The sequence below is a fragment of the Chlorocebus sabaeus genome, chromosome 9 (genome assembly GCF_047675955.1).
Source record: "Chlorocebus sabaeus isolate Y175 chromosome 9, mChlSab1.0.hap1, whole genome shotgun sequence".
Classification (NCBI taxonomy): Eukaryota; Metazoa; Chordata; class Mammalia; order Primates; family Cercopithecidae; genus Chlorocebus; species Chlorocebus sabaeus.
The window spans coordinates 95,051,813-95,071,555 of record NC_132912.1 but is presented as its reverse complement, the minus strand read 5'-3'; the positions used below and the strand labels follow the sequence as shown (position 1 = coordinate 95,071,555).

The window sequence follows — 19,743 nt, the reverse complement described above, 5'->3', positions numbered from 1 at the left end:
GAAACTCTTATTCTGAAGGTATCCTAGTCATTTGCCTCATAAGAAGGTATAACAATGAGGGTTACAAAAGACTAAATGAAGGGCCAGGCATGGTGGCTCATGCCTGTAATCCCAGTACTTCTGGAGGCCAAGGCGGGTGAATCACCTGAGGTCAGGAGTTCAAGACCAGCCTGGCCAACCTGGTGAAACCCCCTCTCTAATAAAAATACAAAAGTTAGCTGGGCATGGCGGTGGGAGCCTGTAATTCCAGTTACTCGGGAGGCTGAGGCAGGAGAATTGCTTGAACCTGGGAGGTGGAGGTTACAGTGAGCCGAGATTGCGCCACTGCACTCCAGCCTGGGCAACAAGAGCAAAACTCTGTCTCAAAAAAAAAAAAAAAAAAAAAAAAAAAGACTAAATAAGTTCTCTAACTATAAGCTTTGACAACAAAGGTCAAAGCTTTGTTGTCATGATAGGACAGTGGAGTAGAAGGCATAATCAAAGACAGGAGATGTCTGAGAAAAATTCTGTGGTATATAGCTCTGGAATAAAAATAAGACAATTTCAGGAAATCTTCAGGTGAGAAAAAAAGAATAGGTGCCCTTTTCCTTAAAGATCCATGGAATCACCATGGAATAGGACTTAGGTTTTTAAATTTTTCTTTATTTTGATCATACATAGGAACTTATATATAAAGCAAAGTGAAAAAAAAACATTTATCTGAAGGCTAAGTGTAAATATTACTAGAAAATTTTATTAATATGAAAAGATTATTACTTGAGTTCTTAAGTCCATATTTGTTTTTTATGTAGTGAAATAAGCCAATGATATATTTTATGAGCAGGCAGAGAAGAAATAGGTTGAGTTCATGTGAGTGACAGAAGGTCATGTGGCTAGAGGAAAAACAATGCAGAGCATTTTTATGGAGTAACTGATACCTTGGTATATCAGTCAAAAATGTAAAACCCCCATAAAATTGAAGCCGTGAAGTTTTAAGTTTGGGGAAAATATATTTCTTACTCTATAGTACCCTTTTATGATCTAAGTATTCTTACTTTAAAATGGTTTAGCCTCCTCACTGATAAAGAAATGTGTATTAAAACTACAATAAGGTATCTTTTCTTAACAGACCGGTTAAAATCTTGGTTTGCTAACACATCCTACTGGCAAAGCATGAGGAAATAGTCACACTCACATATTACAGGTGAATATACAAATGGTTCAGCACCTGTGGAAGGAAATTTGGCAATACCCAGCAAAATTCTATGTGCAATTTACCCTCTGACTCAGCAATCTCTTCTTGATTGATAACATAAATTTTCTAAGCCAATAAATGGAGAAAGAATGAAAATATTAGAATGACAATGTTTTGCATTAATTAATGAAACAATGGATCTAGAGGCAATGAATAATAAAGTATCAATCTCTGCTAAAACCATTAGGTGGAAATGAATAGATTAACTTTATCGAATGGATCAGGCTGATAATACCTATACACACTGATCGGTCTTACACTATGTGCCTTGTGATGTGATGAAATAAGAAGCACACAATCAGATATTCCTGTAAAAAAATATATATATACACAGTAACCTCACTGACAGGATCTAAACACCAGTTTACACAAAATGCAGGGGATAGGACAACATATTAAACAACCAAGTGTTAGCAGTGTATGAGCATAACAAAGCCCAGGAAATGAGAAATTCTATCATAACAAAAAAAGGGAAAATGTCTAATATAACTCTAATCAGAGTTCTACAAAATGAGAATGGAAAGAATGGGGGAAAAGCAATATGTGAAGAGATAAAAGCCAAGATTTTTCAAGAATAACCACTTAGGTAGAGAAATAAAGCATAAAACTTAAAGGAAAAAGTAGGACATATAGAATGCACAAAATCTGATGATAAAAATCCAAGTATATCAGTATCACAATAAACATAAAAAAGAACCCAAAAGAATTAAAAGGATGAGAAGAGATAAACAGGGCAAAATCAACATCATTGACAAAGCTCACACAAAAGAGCAAAAAAAAAAAAAAAAAAAAGTAACTTTACAGTGGAGAAATGTGGCAAACACTACAATCAAGGTCATAGCCAAGAGGAGTGTAAGGAGACATGACTAAATGTAATGTGGTATCTTGGATAAGATTCTGAAACAGAATAAAGACATGTGAATTACATTCAGTCATGTCTCCTTACATTCCTCTTGGCTATGACAGTTTCTCAGACTTCTTTGCTTTTGATGACCTTGACAATCTTGAGGAGTACTGATTAGGTATTTTGTATAATATCCCTCAATTGGAATTTGTCTGGTGTTTTTCTCATTATCTCTTGGAGTTAGGACTTTTAGGGAAGAAGACCACAGAGGCAAAGTGCAATTTTCATTGCATCATATCAAACGTACATAATACCTACATGAATCATTACTGGTGATAAAGACCTTGATTATTTGGCTATTGTAGTGTTTGCCACATTTCTACACTGTAAAGTTACTTTTTTTTTTTTTTTTTTTTGCCCTTTTAAGTCAGCTTTTTCAATGGTGGTGTTGACTTTGCCCTGTTTATCTCTTCTCATATGAAACTGGGATATATTCCTTTTCCACAAATGGAATATTTCATAGTAAAAGAGAAAAAGTACCTGAGTGGGCATTCTGCTAAGCTTTGATCAATGCTAAGGTGGCAGATATAACTAGTTCTATATATTGATAGCAGCATGTTGGCAAAGGCAATGGGGAAGCAGGAACTCCACTACACCGTTGGGAGATTAAATGGGTGTAATGTCTACAAAAGCCAATTATAGGATATCTATTATATTATAAATGCACATACTTTTGACTCAGTAATTCTATTTCTAGTCATTTATCTTACAGATATATTTGCACACATGCATAAAATTATTTCCCAAAGTTGTTTATAAAAGTACTGTCTGTAACAGTAAAAGATTGGAAACAAGCCTATATGTCCATCAGTGGAAGACTGATTATATAAGTAATCATACATCTATGTATGTACACAGCTGTTTTTTTAAAAAGCTCTTTATCTAGGCTGACTACTTTTAATAGAAAAAAAAAAAAAGCTCTTTATACACGAATACAAAATAGTATCTACGATATACTGCTAAGAAAAAAAAAAGTTTAAGCAACCTGCCCTCTAGCTTCTGATGTGTTCAGATGATAGGAGAGACCAGAACATCAGAGAGTGGCAAAAGTGTTAAAGAAAGTCTTTTCCCTGGTTCCCTCACTGCAAGTAGCTTGCATTTCTCTATGAAAGATCACACGTCCTATTAAGGAGCTCTCTCCCTCTGCTGCAGCTCTTGTTAACAGTTCCCTTCCCTTGTACTATCAGTTTTCTAAGGTTGCTAAGCCCTGGGTACTTCCCTATCCCTTGTTGTTCCTTTAACTCTCACATTTGTAGATTCTGTGTAAGTGTAGGGAGAGAGGGAGAGGAGAAGAATGAAGGAGAGAGAGAGAAGAAAAAGAGAAACAAACTGCAATGAAATACCAGAAATTTATAACAATGGTTGTAATTTATAACCAAGTAAGAAAAGTTACTTGGCACCATGGCTGGCAGACATGGTAGAAAGACTTTTCATTAAATATCCTACTGTATCTTGTGTCTTTGAATTTCTGACCGTGTCAATGCATTACTTGGGGGAAAAATATAAACTTAAACATCAAATGAGTTAAAAAAAAATTGCTTATGAGATATTGTAGTTGCTCCATCTTCTCTTTGATGTATTTGCTATTCCTTTCCATTTCCAGCAAAGCAAATATCAAGAGAAAGAAAAGAGAATAGGCAATTTGTTAGTGCTTGCATTTTTGATAGTGCTGGCTATCATTTTGCTTTTTGGCTATAAACTTCTCTTTCAATTCTAGTGGTACCAACTCATAAAATGTTTGTTACTTACACATCATTTGTGTAATTTATTAACAGTATCTCAAATTAGTTCAAATTCACATTATCTCTATTAGTTCTTATGGTACTTGAAACTACTTATCCATATGTGGCCTGGTAGCTGACTCACTGAGTGACAGTAATAAGAAATTTGCCAGTGTAAAATTCTGGCTCCTTGCTTTATTTGCTGGAAGCCCATGGGCTTCCATTACATAAATTTGCTGAGTGTACTCCTTATCTATAAACTGAGGACACTATCTATTATGCAGAGCTTTTGAGAAGTTTAAATAATATAGGCAAAGTGATCAACATAGTGCCTAGAATGAAACAGAGAATGGAAAAATAGGCAATAGGGGCCTATTAGCAAATGATAGCTATTGATATTACCACTGATATTAAAATATTGTAAAATAAAATAGTTACAACTATTAATTTTATATCCTAGATTCTCTAGGAAGGTTTCTCCCAGGAATTGGTCCTATTCATCCCCAGTGAACATCTTTCCCTTCTAAGCATTTACACTCCACTTAACACTTGAAAACCACTTTTTGAGGATGGTTACTCGTAAAAATTCTATATAAGAAGTTTCAGTTAATGTTTAGTTATAAGAGCAACAATAAAATACGAGTAGCTGGGCACAGTGGCTCATGCCTGTAATCCCAGAACTTTGGGAGGCCAAGGCAGGTGGATCACTGGAGTTCAGGAGTTTGAGACCAGCCTGGCCAGCATGGTGAAACCTCATCTCTACTAAAAATACAAAAAATTAGCCAGATGTGGTGGTGCACACCTGTAATCCCAGCTACTTGGGAAGCTGAGGCAGGAGAACTGCTTGAACCTGGGAGGTGGAGGTTGCAGTGAGCCAAGATCGTGCAGCTGCAATCCAGCCTGTGCCACACAGCAAGACTCCATCTCAAATAAATAAATACATAAATAATAAAATAAAGATGACAAAAATTTAACTTGAAAACTAACAATTTACTCTTAATGAGATATAAGAGAGCTGAAATGGCTACACGAATATCAGTCAAGGGATTTTTAATGACACAATTGCTATTAGAAACCAAAAAGGATATTTTTAATGGTAAAGGGACAATCCATCAGAAAGACGTAACAATTATAAATATGTGCACTTAACAGAGCCCCAAAATAAATTAAGCAAAGATGTATGGAACCAGAGGAACAGGCAATTTAACAATAATTGGAGACTTCTATGCCCCACTCTCTCTCTCTCTCTCTCTCTCTTTTGTTTTTCAAGACATAAGGCTTTACTCTGTTGCCCAGGCTGCAGTGCAGTGGTGCAGTAAGAGCTCATTGCAGTCTCGAACTCTTGGGCTCAGGCAATCCTCTTGATACAGCCTCCTGAGCTAGCGGAGACCACAAGAATGTGCCACCATACCTGGTTAAAGTGTTTTTTTTGTTTGTTTGTTTTTTTTTTTGTAGAGACAGGGTCTCACTATGTTGCTCAGGCTGGTCTTAAACTCCTAGGCACAAATGATCCTCCCACCTCAACCTTCCTAAGTGCTGGGATTATAGGTACAAGACACCACTCACCACTCTACTTTAAATAATAAACAGGTAAAAGATAACAAGGAAATAGAATACTTGAAAATAACAGAATCAACTAGACATTTATAGAATACTCCAACAGCAGCAGAATACATGTTTTTCTCAAGTGCACATGGAACATTCTCCAGGATAAACCTATGTTAGGCCATTAAAAAAAGTTTTAATGTAGTTAAGAAATCAGACAAAGTATGCTCTCTGATCAAAATGAAATTAAAAAATCAATAACAAGGACATCTGGGAAATCTACAAATACGTGAAAATTAAACACCACATTCCTAAATAATCAGTGAGTAGAAGAAGAAATCACAAGAAAAATGAGAAAATATTTTGAGATAAATGAAAACGCAACAAAAATTATGATACACAGCTAAAGTAGCACTTAGAGGAAATTTTATAGTTGTAAATGACATTAGAAAAGAAGATGCTGGGCACGGCATGAGGTCAGGAGATCAAGACTATCCTGGCTAACACAGTGAAACTCTGTCTCTACTAAAAATACAAAAAATTAGCTGGGTGTGGTGGTGGGCACACCTGTAGTCCCAGCCACTCGGGGGACTGAGGCAGGAGAACGGCATGAACCCAAGGAGGCAGAGCTTGCAGTGAGAGGAAGGGAGGGAGGGAGGGAGGAAGGAAGGAGGGAAGGAAGGAAGATTAAGAGAATGAGAAGACAAGCAAGGAGAAAAGATCTGCCCAAGACATCTGACAAAGAACTTTTATCCAAAATATCCAAAGAACCCTTAAAGGTCAACAATTAGAAAACTATCATGTTGATTTTTAAAATGAGCAAAAGACTTGTACCCCTCATCAAAGAAGATACACAGATGGCATATAAACATATGCAAAGATGTTTCACATCATTTATCACTAGAAAATTGCAAATTAAAATGAGATACCTGCCGGGCGCGGTGGCTCAAGTCTGTAATCCCAGCACTTTGGGAGGCCGAGACGGGTGGATCACGAGGTCAGGAGATCGAGACCATCCTGGCTAACACGGTGAAACCCCGTCTCTACTAAAAAATACAAAAAACTAGCCGGGCGAGGTGGCGGGTGCCTGTAGTCCCAGCTACTCGGGAGGCTGAGGCAGGAGAATGGCGTAAATCCGGGCGGTGGAGCTTGTAGTGAGCTGAGATCCGGCCACTGCACTCCAGCCTGGGCGACAGAGCGAGACAATGTCTCAAAAAAAAAAAAATAAATAAAATAAAATAAAATAAAATAAAATAAAATAAAATAAAATAAAATAAAATGAGATACCACTATACATCTATCAGAATGACCTAAATCAAAACATTGGCAAGGATGTGGAGCAACAGGAACTCCTCATCCATTGCTGGTGAAAATGCAAAATGGTACTTGGTACAGCCACTTTGGAAGACAGTTTCAAGGCTTCTTGCAAAACTAAACACACTTGTATCACACAATCCAGCAATCATGCTCCTTGGTATTTACCCCAATGAGTTGAAAATTTATGTCCACACAAAATCCTGTACATGGATGTGTACAGCTTTATTCATAATAACCAAAACTTGGAAGCAACCAAGATGTCTTTCAGTACATGAATGGATAAACTGTGGGACATCCAGACAATGGAAGAGTATTCAGTACTAAAATGAAATGATCTATCAAGCTACAAAAAGATACAGAGGAAATTAAATGCATGTTACTAAATAAAAGACAATCTCAAAAGGCTACATACTGTATGAGTCCAACTATATGACCTTGTGGAAAAGGAAAAGCTATGGAGAAAGAAAAAGATGTATGGTGGCCAGGAGCTCGGGGAGGGATGAAAAGATGGAGCACAGAGGATTTTTAGGTCAGCGAAACTATTCTGCATAATACTATAATGGTGGATACATGTCATTATACAGTTGTCAAAACCTGGAATGAACCCTTTATACATTATATATTATACAGTTGTCAAAACCAAGAGTGAACCCTAATGTAAACTATGGACACTTTGGGTGGTAATGATGTGTCAACTTAAGTTCATTGACTGTAAAAAATGTAACTCTGGTACAAGATGTTGATAGTGGGGAAAGTAGTGAGCACTCTATGTGTGGTCAGGGATGGAGGCTGGTATATGGTTTACTGTGAACCCACAAATGTTCTAAAATCTATTTAAAAATAACAAAAACAGAAAGAGGAGCTGGGTGCAGTGGTATGCACCTGTAGTCCCAGCTAACCAGGATACTGAAGCAGGAAGATACTTGAGCCCATGAGTTCAAGGCTGCAGTGTAGCCTTGACTGTACCTGTTAACAGCTACTGCACTCTAGCCTGAGCAACATGGCAAGACTCTGAAAAAGAATGAAGAAGGTGGCTGGGGATGAGTGGCTCACACCTGTAATCCCAGCACTTTGGGAGGCTGAGGTGGGCAGATCACAAGGTCAAGAGATTGAGACCATTCTGGCCAACATGGTGAAACCCTGTCTCCACTAAAAATACAAAAATTGGCTCAATGTGGTGGTGCATGCCTGTAGTCCCAGCTACTCAAGGAGGCTGAGGCAGAATAATCGCTTGAACCCAGGAGGTGGAAGTTGCAGTGAGCTGAGATCACGCCACTGCACTCCAGCCTGGCGACAGGGCGAGACTCCGTCTCAAAAACAAAACAAAACAAAAGGCTAGCTGTGATGGTGCATGCCTCTAATCCTAGCACTTTGGGAGGCTGAGGTGGGCTGATTACTTGAGCTCAGGAGTATGAGACCAGCCTGGACAACACGGCAAAACCCTGTCTCTATTTAAAAAAAAAATACAAAAACTAGCTGGGTATGGTGATGAGTACCTGCAGTCCCAGCTACTTGGGAGGATGAGGTGGGAGGATCACTTGAGCCTAGGAGGTCAAGGTTGCAGCAAGCTGAGATTGTGCCACTGCATCCCAGCATGTTTGACAGAGTGAGGCCCTGTCTCAAAAAAAAAAAAAAAAAAAAGGACAAAAAGAAAGCAAAAAGATCCCAGGTCAACTAATCTTCTACCTTAAGAAACTAGAAGGAGAAATGCAAACTAAATTCAAACCAAGCAGAAGGAAGAAAGGACATAAATATTAGGGTGGATACAAATGAAACAGAGAATGCAAGAATAGAAAGAAAAAACTTGGACAAATCTTTTTTTTGAGACGGAGTTTCGCTCTTGTTGCCCAGACTGGAGTGCAGTGGCGTGATCTCGGCTGACTGCAACCTCTGACTCCTGGGTTCAAGTGATTCTCCTGCCTCAGCCTCCCGAGTAGCTGGGATTATAGGCGCACGCCACCATGCCCAGCTAATTTTGTATTTTTAGTAGAGATGGGGGTTTTTCCACGTTGGTCAGGCTGGTCTTGAACTCCCGACCGCAGGCGATCCGCCTGCCTCGGCCTCCCAAAGTGCTGGGATTACAGGCATGAGCTACCACACCCGGCCAATCATGACAAATCTTTAGCTACACTGACCAGAAAAAAAAGAGAAGATTCAAATGACTAAAATCATGAATTAAGGAAGGGGCATTACTACCAATCTTACAAAAATGAAAAGGATGATTAAAAAATACTATAAATAACTATATGCCAACAAATTAGATAATATACATGAAAGGGACAAATTTGTAAGACACAAACTATCAAAACTAATTCAAGAAGAAATAGAAAATCTGACTAGACCTGTAAGTAATGAGATTGAACTAGTAATAAAAAAAATTTCCCATGAATAAAAGCCCAGGACCAAATGGCTTCACTGCTCCCAAACATTTAAAACACCAATCCTTCACAAACTCTTCTAAAAAATATAAAGGAGGGATCACTTCCCAACTTATCCTATGAGCCAGTATGATTCCAGCACCAAAACCAAAGATATCACAAAAGAACTACAGACCAATATCCATTATGAGTATAGACACAAAAGTTCCCAACAAAGTATTAGCAAACATGACCAAGTAGAACTTATTCCAGGAACCCCAGGCTGGTCTAATATGAAAATCGACCAAATGTAATATGCCATATTAGTAGAATACAGAACAATACCCACATGATTATCAATAGAGAAATAGCATTCAACAAAACCCAACACTTTTTCATGACAAAAGCCCTTAACAAATTACAAATAGACGGGACATCCTCAACCTGATAAAGGACATCTCTGAAAAACCCAGTTAACACACACTCATGTGTTACTCAATGATGGGTATCCACACACAGGGATAAATGTGTCCTTAGGCCATTTTGTAGTTTTGTGAACATCATAGAGTCAGTATGGTATAGCCTATTTACACACCTAGGCTATATGGTATAGCCTACTGCTCCTAGCCTACAAACCTGTACAGCATGTTACTGTATTGAATACTGTAGGCAAATACAATACAATGGTATTTGTGTTCCTAAACATAGGAAAGGTACAGTAAAAATATGGTATAAAAGATAAAAGATGGTATACCTGTATAGAACACTTAACCATGAATGGAGCTTGCAAGGCTGGAAGTTTAGAAGTTGCCCTGGGTGATTCAGTGAATGGGTGATGAGTGAATGTGAAGGCCTAAGACATTACTATACACTATTATAGACTTTATAAACATTGTGTACTTATTACACTGAATTTATAATTTTTAGTAATAAATTAACCTTAGCTTACTGTAACTTTTAAACTCTATACATTTCTAACTTTTTTTAACTTTGACTCTTTTAACACTTAGCTTAAAACACATATTGTACAGCTGTCCAAAAAATTTTTTATCCTTATTCTATAAGCTTTTTTCTATTTTTAAAATTTATTATTTTTACTTTTTAAACTTTTTTGTTAAAAACTAAGACACAAGTACACACATTAGCCTAGGCCTACACAGGGTCGGGATCATCAATTAATATCACTGTATAATAACAAGGTTATTACCAGGTCTCAAAGTTTATGGACAGACTTTATTCATAAAACAAACTTTTCTCAGTTGGTATTCCTTTTATGTTTTAAAGCAATGCTTTTAAAATTTAATGTGCATAGAAATCACTCAATGATCTCATTAAAATGCACATTTCAGCTGGGTATGGTGGTTCTTGCCTACATTATCAGTACTTTGGAAGGCCAAGGGGGGTTGGGAATCCCTTGATGCCAGGAAGTTTGAGACTGGGCAACATAGTGATTCCCCCTCTCTAAAAAGAAAAAGAAAAATTAGCTGGGTGTGGTGGCACATGCCTGTAATCCCATCTACTTGGAAGGCTGAGGCAAGAAGACTGCTTGAGCCCAGGAGTTTGAGGCTGCAGTGAGCTATGATCATGCTGCTGTACTCCAGCATTGGCAACAAAGCAAAACACCGTCTTTAAAAATAAAAAAAATAAAAATAAAAAAAAAAAAGCAGACTTCTATTCAGTAAAAGGGGGGTGGAGAAAAGGGGTGGTGTTCTGCATTCCTAATAACTCCCAATGATGCTAATGTTGCTGGTTCTCAGATCATATTTTGAGTAGCAAGGTTTTAAGTAGGTGCATACATACAACTGACTTAACTCACTAGAAAAAAGAAAAAAGCAAACTGTAACATGGGAGGCAAACAGTGAGAAGGATAAAATTCCAATGAATCCTTTAAGTTTTTCACAACTGAGCACAAGTAACTCCCTATTAACAATTAAGAACATACACTTACACTACCTCTTCATTCCTTCCATGACAAGTACCAGAAAAGATGCAGAATTGGCCAGCTAGCACCAGCCAGACTGGGGCTAAATCCATTTGAAAAGTTAAAAAAATAAACAACACAAAATCTGCTGCACAGAGATCATCCCATAGAATATTAACCATCATCACCTTTCCTTCTCTGTATCTTCTGTCTTTTACTCCTTCTTCTAGTCAGTGTTTATCAAGTGTCTTTGGAGACCAATGGCAGTCCCTGGCAATCTATTAACTGGTTTACAGACAGTTTGAGAAAAAAGTGATAAAAGCTTTGATCGCAAACATTTCACAAATTTTGAGAAGATTATGACTTTCACAGAAATCCTTTTAGGTTCTTTATTGCTGTTACATTCTAAGGATCACCCAAGCTCTACAAGGATAAGTTAAGAAAACACTATCACAGGGAAAATGGAAAGGGCTAACATACTTCCACATCATGTGAGTTGCTTACATTGGTTAAACATATATTTTGTTGTTACTATCATACTGTGTTAAATCCCAAATTTAGGGAAATTAATCAATGGTTCAAAAGAGTAAAAGTGAAAAATACATTTAACTCAGAATGCCAACAGTATGATTTTATAGTGAAGACTGATCTTACAATGAGCTGTAATCAGTAAACTAGGAGTGATAACTCTGTACTAGGAGACATCCTTGTTCCCACTGTACCGTGATATATTATTAAATAGGGACAAGATGCCACTGAAGTGTTCAGATCATTTTCAACAACTCCAGTAAACCAACCAAAGCCTCCACTATGAATTCTGTCATTAAAATATCAAAATAATAGTCAAAGGTACTTCTTTTAACAAAACAGATTCAACTACTGTCAGCTGCAAAATTAATGACAAATGTGCTCAGACAGAAATAAACAATCTACTGGCAAAATTCTATCATCAGATGACACTATTGGACATTATGTGCTATGTGTGTTATACAGAGAGGAAGAACAATTATTATTACAGATGTATGCTCTTAAGTATTTTGTTTTATGGCTGCATGAAGCCACTAGTTTACAGAGTACGAATCAACTCTTAGCATATACGAATGTAATATGTTAATGAAGAAATACAAGTAACTTTTAAAAAGTTTTTAGAAGAAGATATTTTCTTTTAACCAACAATTATTTTTGAACCTTGACTTGAAAAGTTGTGCTGGAATCAGCATGGCTAGAGCACTAGCTTTGTGCGTGGCAAATGAAGAGCCCACCATCTGAAAGCCAATTCACACATGGCTTCATTTACAGACAATAGCTGGCTTGAGTCATTGTTAATAACTGCATGGAAAATTGTGAATATAATTAAAATGGCAGCCCTTGAACAGGTATCTTCAGCATGTTAAGAATACAGCAGCAGGCTGGGCACATGGTGGCTCACACCTGTAATCCTAGCACTTTGGGAGGCCAAGGTGGGTGGATTGCTTGAGCCCAGGTGTTTGAGACAAGCCTGGACAACATAGCAAGACCCCGCATCTATTTGAGAAAAAAAAAAAAAGCAGGAGCAAATACTGTTTTTCTGTTTTGTCAAGAGGAAATATGCTAACAATACCTACTCAAATGAAGGATATACCTTTTTTTTTTTTTTTTTTGAGACAAAGTCTTGCTCTGTCACCCAGGCTGGAGTGCAATGGTGCAAGCTTGGCTCACAGCAACCTCTGCCTCCCAGGTTCACGTGATTCCCCTGCCTCAGCCTCCCAAGTAGCTGGGATTACAGGCGCCTGCCACCACGCCTGGCTAATTTTTGTATTTTTAGTAGAGACAAGGTTTCAACTTGTCTCTACTGGTCTCTTGGCTTGTTGGCCAAGCTGGTCTCGAACTCCTGATCTCAGGTGATCTGCCTACCTCGGCCTCCCAAAGTGTTGGGATTATAGGCGTGAGCCACCATGCCCAGCGGATCTTCATTTTTTGTAACACTGATGTCATTAAAACATATCTATGATTTTAAGTGGCTAACTCAAGTACCATACCTCTATGACAGTATAGTGATCAGCTTGAACATAGCATTTGAGAGTAAAATTATGATTCTCTCTCTCTTTTTTTTAAGATTGGTTTCACTCTGTTGCCCAGGCTAGAAGGTAGTGGCGCAATCATAGCTCAATGCAGCCTCAAACTCCTGGGCTCAAGAGATCCTCCCATCTCAGCCTCCCAAGTAGCCAGGACTTACAACAGGTGTGCTCCACCACACTTGGCTAAATTTTTTTTTTTTGTAGAGACAAGGTTTTGTTATGTTGCCCAGGCTGGTCCTGAGCTCGTAACCTCAAGCAATCCACCCATCTCAGCCTCAAAAGTGCTGGGATTACAGATGCGAGCTACCATTACTGGCTACAATTCTTTTTTGTTGTTGAGACAGGGTCTCACTCTGTCTCCCAAGCTGGAGTACAGTGGCGCAGTCACAGCTCACTGTGGCCTCCACTTCACAGGCTCAGGCAATCCTCCCACTTCAGCCTTCTGAGTAGCTGGGACTACAGGTGTTTGCCACCATGCCCAGCTGATTTTTTTTGTTATTTTTGGTAGGGATGGAGTTTCACCCTGTTGCCCAGGCTGGTCTCAAGCAATCTACTCGCCCCAGCTTCCCAAAGTGTTGGGATTACAGGTGTGAGCCACTGTGCCCGGCCGCAATTCCTTTTTTTAGACAGAGTCTCACTCTGTCTCCCAGGCCGGAGTGCAGTGGTGCGATCTCGGCTCACTGCAAGCTCTGCCTCCCTGGTTTACGCCATTCTCCTGCCTCAGCCTCCCGAGTAGCTGGGACTACAGGCGCCCACCACCACACCCGGCTAATTTTTTTGCATTTTTAGTAGAGATGGGGTTTCACCGTGTTAGCCAGGATGGTCTCGATCTCCTGACCTAGTGATCTGCCCGCCTCGGCGTCTCAAAGTGCTGGGATTACAGGCGTGAGCCACTGCGCCCCGCTCGGCCACAATTCTTAGTAACAAAATATGCAGACTAAATAATGATACAAACAGCTTAACCAAAGAGTTTTACTCTTTTCCTTTTTCTGTGAGATGGAGTATTGGCTCTGTAGCCTAGGCTTGTGTGCAGTGGCACGATCTCGGCTCACTGCAACCTTTGCCTCCTGGGTTCAAGCAACTCTTCTGCCTCAGCTTCCCAAGTAGCTGGGACTACAGGTACACGCCACCATGTCCAGCTAATTTTTGTGTTTTTAGTAGAGACGGGATTTCACCATAGTGGCCAGGCTGGTCTCGAACTCCTGACCTTGTGATCTCGCCACCTCTGCCTCCCAAAGTGCTGGGATTATAGGCGTGAGCTACCATGCCTGGCCGAGATTTACTCTTTTCTAACAAGTAGGTAGACTTAAAACCATATTCAATTACTGCACTAAATCTGAGAATATATTTCCTAGAACTGAATTCAACCAAAAGGACAGATCTACACATTGCCGTCTCCCAAATTAAAATATTCAACTTTCCTGTTGAGTGCCATACATTTGTCAACTTGATGTAGTTTTCAGTGAGAATTACTGTAATAATTTTTGTGTCCATTTGAATATCTAAAACATCTAACAGAAATACCATATACTTGCTGCTCTTCCCAAATCTATAATTCAAAGGTGGGGCTAATTTAATAAAACTAAGAGCAAGAAAAGAAATCAGTTAAATATGAAACCTTAACTTGGACTTTAATAAGTCTTTCACCATTAATGTGGTGGTACAATAATGTGAACAATGATTGCTTTTCCTGATACTGATTTAAAAATACTGCTTTGGGCCAGGTGTGGTGGCTCAAGCCTGTAATCCCAGCACTCTGGGAGGCCGAGATGGGTGGATCACGAGGTCAGGAGATCGAGACCATCCTGGCTAACACGTTGAAACCCCGTCTCTACTAAAAAATATACAAAAAACTAGCCGGGCGACGTGGCGGGCGCCTGTAGTCCCAGCTACTTGGGAGGCTGAGGCAGGAGAATGGTGTAAGCCCGGGAGGCGGAGCTTGCAGTGAGTTGAGATCCGGCCACTGCACTCCAGCCTGGACGACAGAGCCAGACTCCATCTCAAAAAAAAAAAAAAAAAAAATACTGCTTTGATCTTACAATAAAAACATTTAGAATTATTCTTTTGTGTTTATCTAAAATCAGTGGTATGCACTGAAGACCCATCACATGGTCCACAAATCCCAAATGTTTGAAAACACTACTTTCTCTACTACACTACTTCCCTTTCATAGGAAGCTATCATTTCTTCCTGTGCATGTTAGAGAAAAACAGAGAACCAAGGAAATTTTGTTTGCCCTTATTATTAATCTTCTCACATTAGAAAAGCACTTCATTATCTGCATTTGTGTTGCCTCATTTTCAAAAACATTGGTCTGATTTCAGTATGAATAGCACTTATAAAAACCAATATACATAATAATTATTTCCAATTTTTCCAGAATTTCTCTGCCCCCAAAGTCATTCTTTCCTTATGACCTTCCCAGAACCCAAGCTGCCTTCCTATACTTCTTGGTTACAGTCAAGGGTTATAAAAAAATGTTTAACAACTGGCATGGTATAAACACCAAACCAAGAGATTGACACCAATTTATAAGTGTATGGCTGTAATGGAACAGGCTCACTAAACATCAGCCTTAGACTGCTTCTCGTAAGCAGTCTGCTATACTTTTTTTCCATGCTAGGCCTGTTCCCAAAGATCTTTGGTTATTTCTTACCTGCCACTTCACAGAAAAGGGATAGCAGTGTTCATGAAAGAAACCACACAAATTGGATTCCAAAGATGAGTTTAATGTCGCATCTTATTAAATCTTTAATTTATCTACTTTTATTCTTTAACAGGAAGAATTAAGAAGTATTAGAAAGACCATACTACTGCTTTCTTTGTCTTACACCAACTGTCTCCAGATAATTAAGCTAAGTCAGCTTTTTTTTTTTAAAGTCAGCTTTTTTATTATAGCTTTGTTATTCAATTATATCCACACAGGTATGCAAGTTCTTTCTCCTTTCTATCAAATAGACAGCTAATACACAGGTAAATGGATAAATTTGGGGATATATTAAGGATATTGTAAACTGTTAGCAAAACAAATGTCTCTGACATTCAGAGAGGAAACAAGAGAAAGGGAGTGTAGAAATTCATGCCCCAAAAAACAAAAACAAAGAGGTGGTTCATGTTAAAATAAACTTATAAAGTTATATATAATATCAAATATATCTGTGTTGTTTTTAAAGATATTCTTACCCAACTTTGGAAAAACTATTAGGTATTCAGCATTGCACTGAGGACATGCCACTCTGGCTGTACTGTTTCCTCTTTGCTTTTCATCCACCCAGCGTTGTAGACAGGCCTGGTGAACCCATTTTGTAGATCCTCTGCACCTGCATGGTCTCACCCATTCAGCTGTTCTATCATCTTCATCAGTAGCAAAACAAACCCAGCAGCTTCTGTAAATTAAAAGAGAAAATGATGACATTTATATCTTTATGACTTCAGCCTCCTCTATACTGCAGCTCTTACTTAATGGGATGAGTCTACTACATTAGAGAATCTTTGTCCTATATTAAAAGACTAAGGAGACAAAACCACCAATACATTCCCACTAGGAGCAGTTTCTACTTTTTCTGTTTTTCCTTGTCTTCCTCTACAGAATCTTATGTTTTCTGAACTTTATTTTTATGTAATCTCCTCTATCTTTTCAGTAATTCTTCACCTTCTCTAATGAACTCGAGTGCAAGGAGACAAACCTCAAGCTGCTTTTGTTTTATAAGACCTAATAATTCTTTGAGGAATAGTAAGCACAGTAATATATTAAATTCAGTGTTCTCCCCAATTCAACATCACCAATACCTTGAACTTGGAAAAACAAAGTATTACACGAGTGATTTTACATATAGTCTCATTCCATTTTTCAGCTGAGGAAAAAAACCTTATTTCTCTTTCTGGTAAAGTATAAACATAACAGAGAAAACGGTATTATTATGTAATATTGTTTTCTCAAGAAAGCACAAAGGAGATAAATATATCAAGATAATTTTTTTTTTTTTTTTTTTTAGGATAGCAATATGATAAATTTGGGTGTGTATGTTTGAAATCTGAAATCTAGAAGTATCAAGTCTGGGGTGCTTATATTAATAAAAATAAAATTCTATTGAGATCAGTAATTTTAAAACATTTTCCCACTTTGCTTTTAAGGGTACTTCATGAAGTGTAATTTTTTTCTTGTGGAATTAGGTTGCAATTCCTCAGTTTTTCTCCCAATTAACACAAGTTTTGATGTCGATTTCCATCAGGGCAAATACAGTTCAATTCAATGAGACCCTTCTCTCCTCCCCTCCATTAAAATTTGTACAAGTGGAAACAACTGCTAATTAAAGCATGTTACCTACTCTGCACTTTTCACTTAATTGGGTAAGTGGCTTCTGTCAGAACAACTAGCTTAACTATTCTCAGTGGGAAAGACTATATAGTTAGGTATTATAGATGGGTGAGGTTCTCCACTCTGTGGAACAACACGAATTTCAATTCTGTGCTCTGATTAAAATTTTTCAATTAGAACAGGAAAAAAGTTGAACTGAATCCATGGCAATAATATCCAAAACTGTTGTTATATTCAGCTTTCAAATTCAGTCAGGTTTCATAGGATCTAAGGAAAATTAGAACGTAGGTAGCATTTGTTTAGCATTCTGACCCTTTTGACCCACTTTAGCTAAGCTGTCTGGGCCTTCACAGTGTCTTATGGTTGTCCAAAAATACTTTGTTCTTTTTAAAAATTTTTTTATCATCGTCAAATATACATAGCATAAAATCTACCACTGTAGCAAGTTTTTAGGTGTATAATTCAGTGGCAGTAAGTATATTAATACTGTGGTGCAACCACCAAGACTACCCATAGTAGGACTGGGTTCTAACCTATATGATTTTTGCATTAAAATTTCAATTGGTTTAAGTATACTGGCACACAGACTGGTTGAGATGTTGTTAGTATATATTTTTCCCTACAACTGAGGTAATTCTGTGAACATATTTGTATACATCTAGGAAATGGAATGTGTTATGCAACAAAATATTGGCAGAATATTTAGAGACTTTTTTGTCATACTTTATTTTAACACATACGTAGCTAAGTATGGCAACATCAGCATAATTAATCAGTATTAAGGTGAATCAAATTTTAAATTAATCCAATTTTAGTCATCAGAAAAATAAAATACAATGTTAGGACTGGGTTGAAACAACTGAAATAGTCTACATTCATGTGTTTTTGACTTACAAAAATGATGTCAAATTTCTTATTTCGATCTAATGAGAATACTTGCGTAGCTATTATATTCCTCATAAATTCTAGATAAGGTTTACTTTTCCCCAACATTTTATTATGAAAAATTTCAAACTTTCCAAAAAAAGTTGAACACTGTTCAGTGAGTACCCACATACTCAACATTTAGATTCTATAATTCTTATCATTTTGCTATATTTGCTTTCTCACACATCCATTCATCATTCTTATTTTTTGCTGCATTTCAAAGTTGCAGGTATCAGTATATTTCAGTCCTAAATACTTGTATGGATTTACTTTTTAGAACTGACATTTAAAGCATGCACTTTCAGATTTTTTTCTAATTAATTTCACAACTATAGTAAATAAGATAGTTGAATGATGATTTAGAGTGGGAACTTATCAGGAGTTAGGCTTTCAGTTGAAATAGCAATATTAGAGGCACGTGAACCAGAGCAACTCTATCTTGACTGAATAGGAGCTGGGTAAAATGAGGTTGAAACCTACTGGGCTGCATTCCCAGATGGTTAAGGCATTCTAAGTCACAAGATGAGATATGAGGTCAGCACAAAATACAGGTCACAAAGATATTGCTGATAAAACAGGTTGCAGTAAAGCCAGCTAAAACCTACCATAACCAAGATGCTCACGAGTGACCCCTGGTCGTCCTCACTACTACACTCCCACCAGCACCATGACAGTTTACAAATGCCACGGCAACATCAGGAAGTTACCCTACATGATTTAGAAAGGGGAAGCACAGGGTGGGCACAGTGGCTCACACCTGTAATGCCAGCACTTTGGGAGGCTGAGGCGGGCAGATCATGAGGTCAGGAGATTGAGACCATCCTGGCTAACACAGTGAAACCCCGTCTCTACTAAAAATACAAAAAACTTAGCCGAGTGTGGTGGTGGGCACCTGTAGTCCCAGCTACTCGGGAGGCTGAGGCAGAAGAATGGCATGAACCCGGGAGGTGGAGCTTGCAGTGAGCTGAGATTGGGCCATTGCATGACAGCCTGGGCAACAGGGAGACTCCGTCTCAAAAAAAAAAAAAAAGAAAAAAAGAAAGGGGAAGCATAAATATTCCGCTCTTTGTTTAGCATATCATCAAGAAATAACCATAAAAATGGACAACCGGCAGCCCAAAGTCTTGCTCTGTCACCCAGGCTGGAGTGCAGTGGTGCCATCTCAGCTCACCCGCCTCGGCCTCCCAAAGTGCTGAGATTACAGTCATGAGCCACTGTGCCTGCTCACTCCCCTTTTTTTAAACCTCTGATAGACTGACCAGGAACATCACCTGTGAAGGTCTTATAATTATGCTTTCCCTTTTTGCTTCTCCATACCCTACCCCTCCCACTCCATGTAATTAATCTTTTTCAACTATTTATTCCCCAATTCTCCACCCCCTTCCTTTTCAGATGGAGAACAGCTATTTGAAAATGATGCATTTACAATTTCTCAAGATCTT

At 38.2% G+C, this 19,743-nt stretch overlaps 1 protein-coding gene across 1 annotated transcript in view; it reads right to left on the bottom strand.

The window, feature by feature from the left end:
- The window catches only part of MARCHF5 (membrane associated ring-CH-type finger 5), a 58,627-nt gene that overhangs the window by 22,862 nt on the left and 16,022 nt on the right, over positions 1–19,743 (bottom strand). The window contains exon 2 of the mRNA XM_007963544.3: positions 16,240–16,442. Coding sequence (XP_007961735.1) covers positions 16,240–16,442 — 203 coding nt within the window. The remainder of the gene's footprint in view (positions 1–16,239; positions 16,443–19,743) is intronic.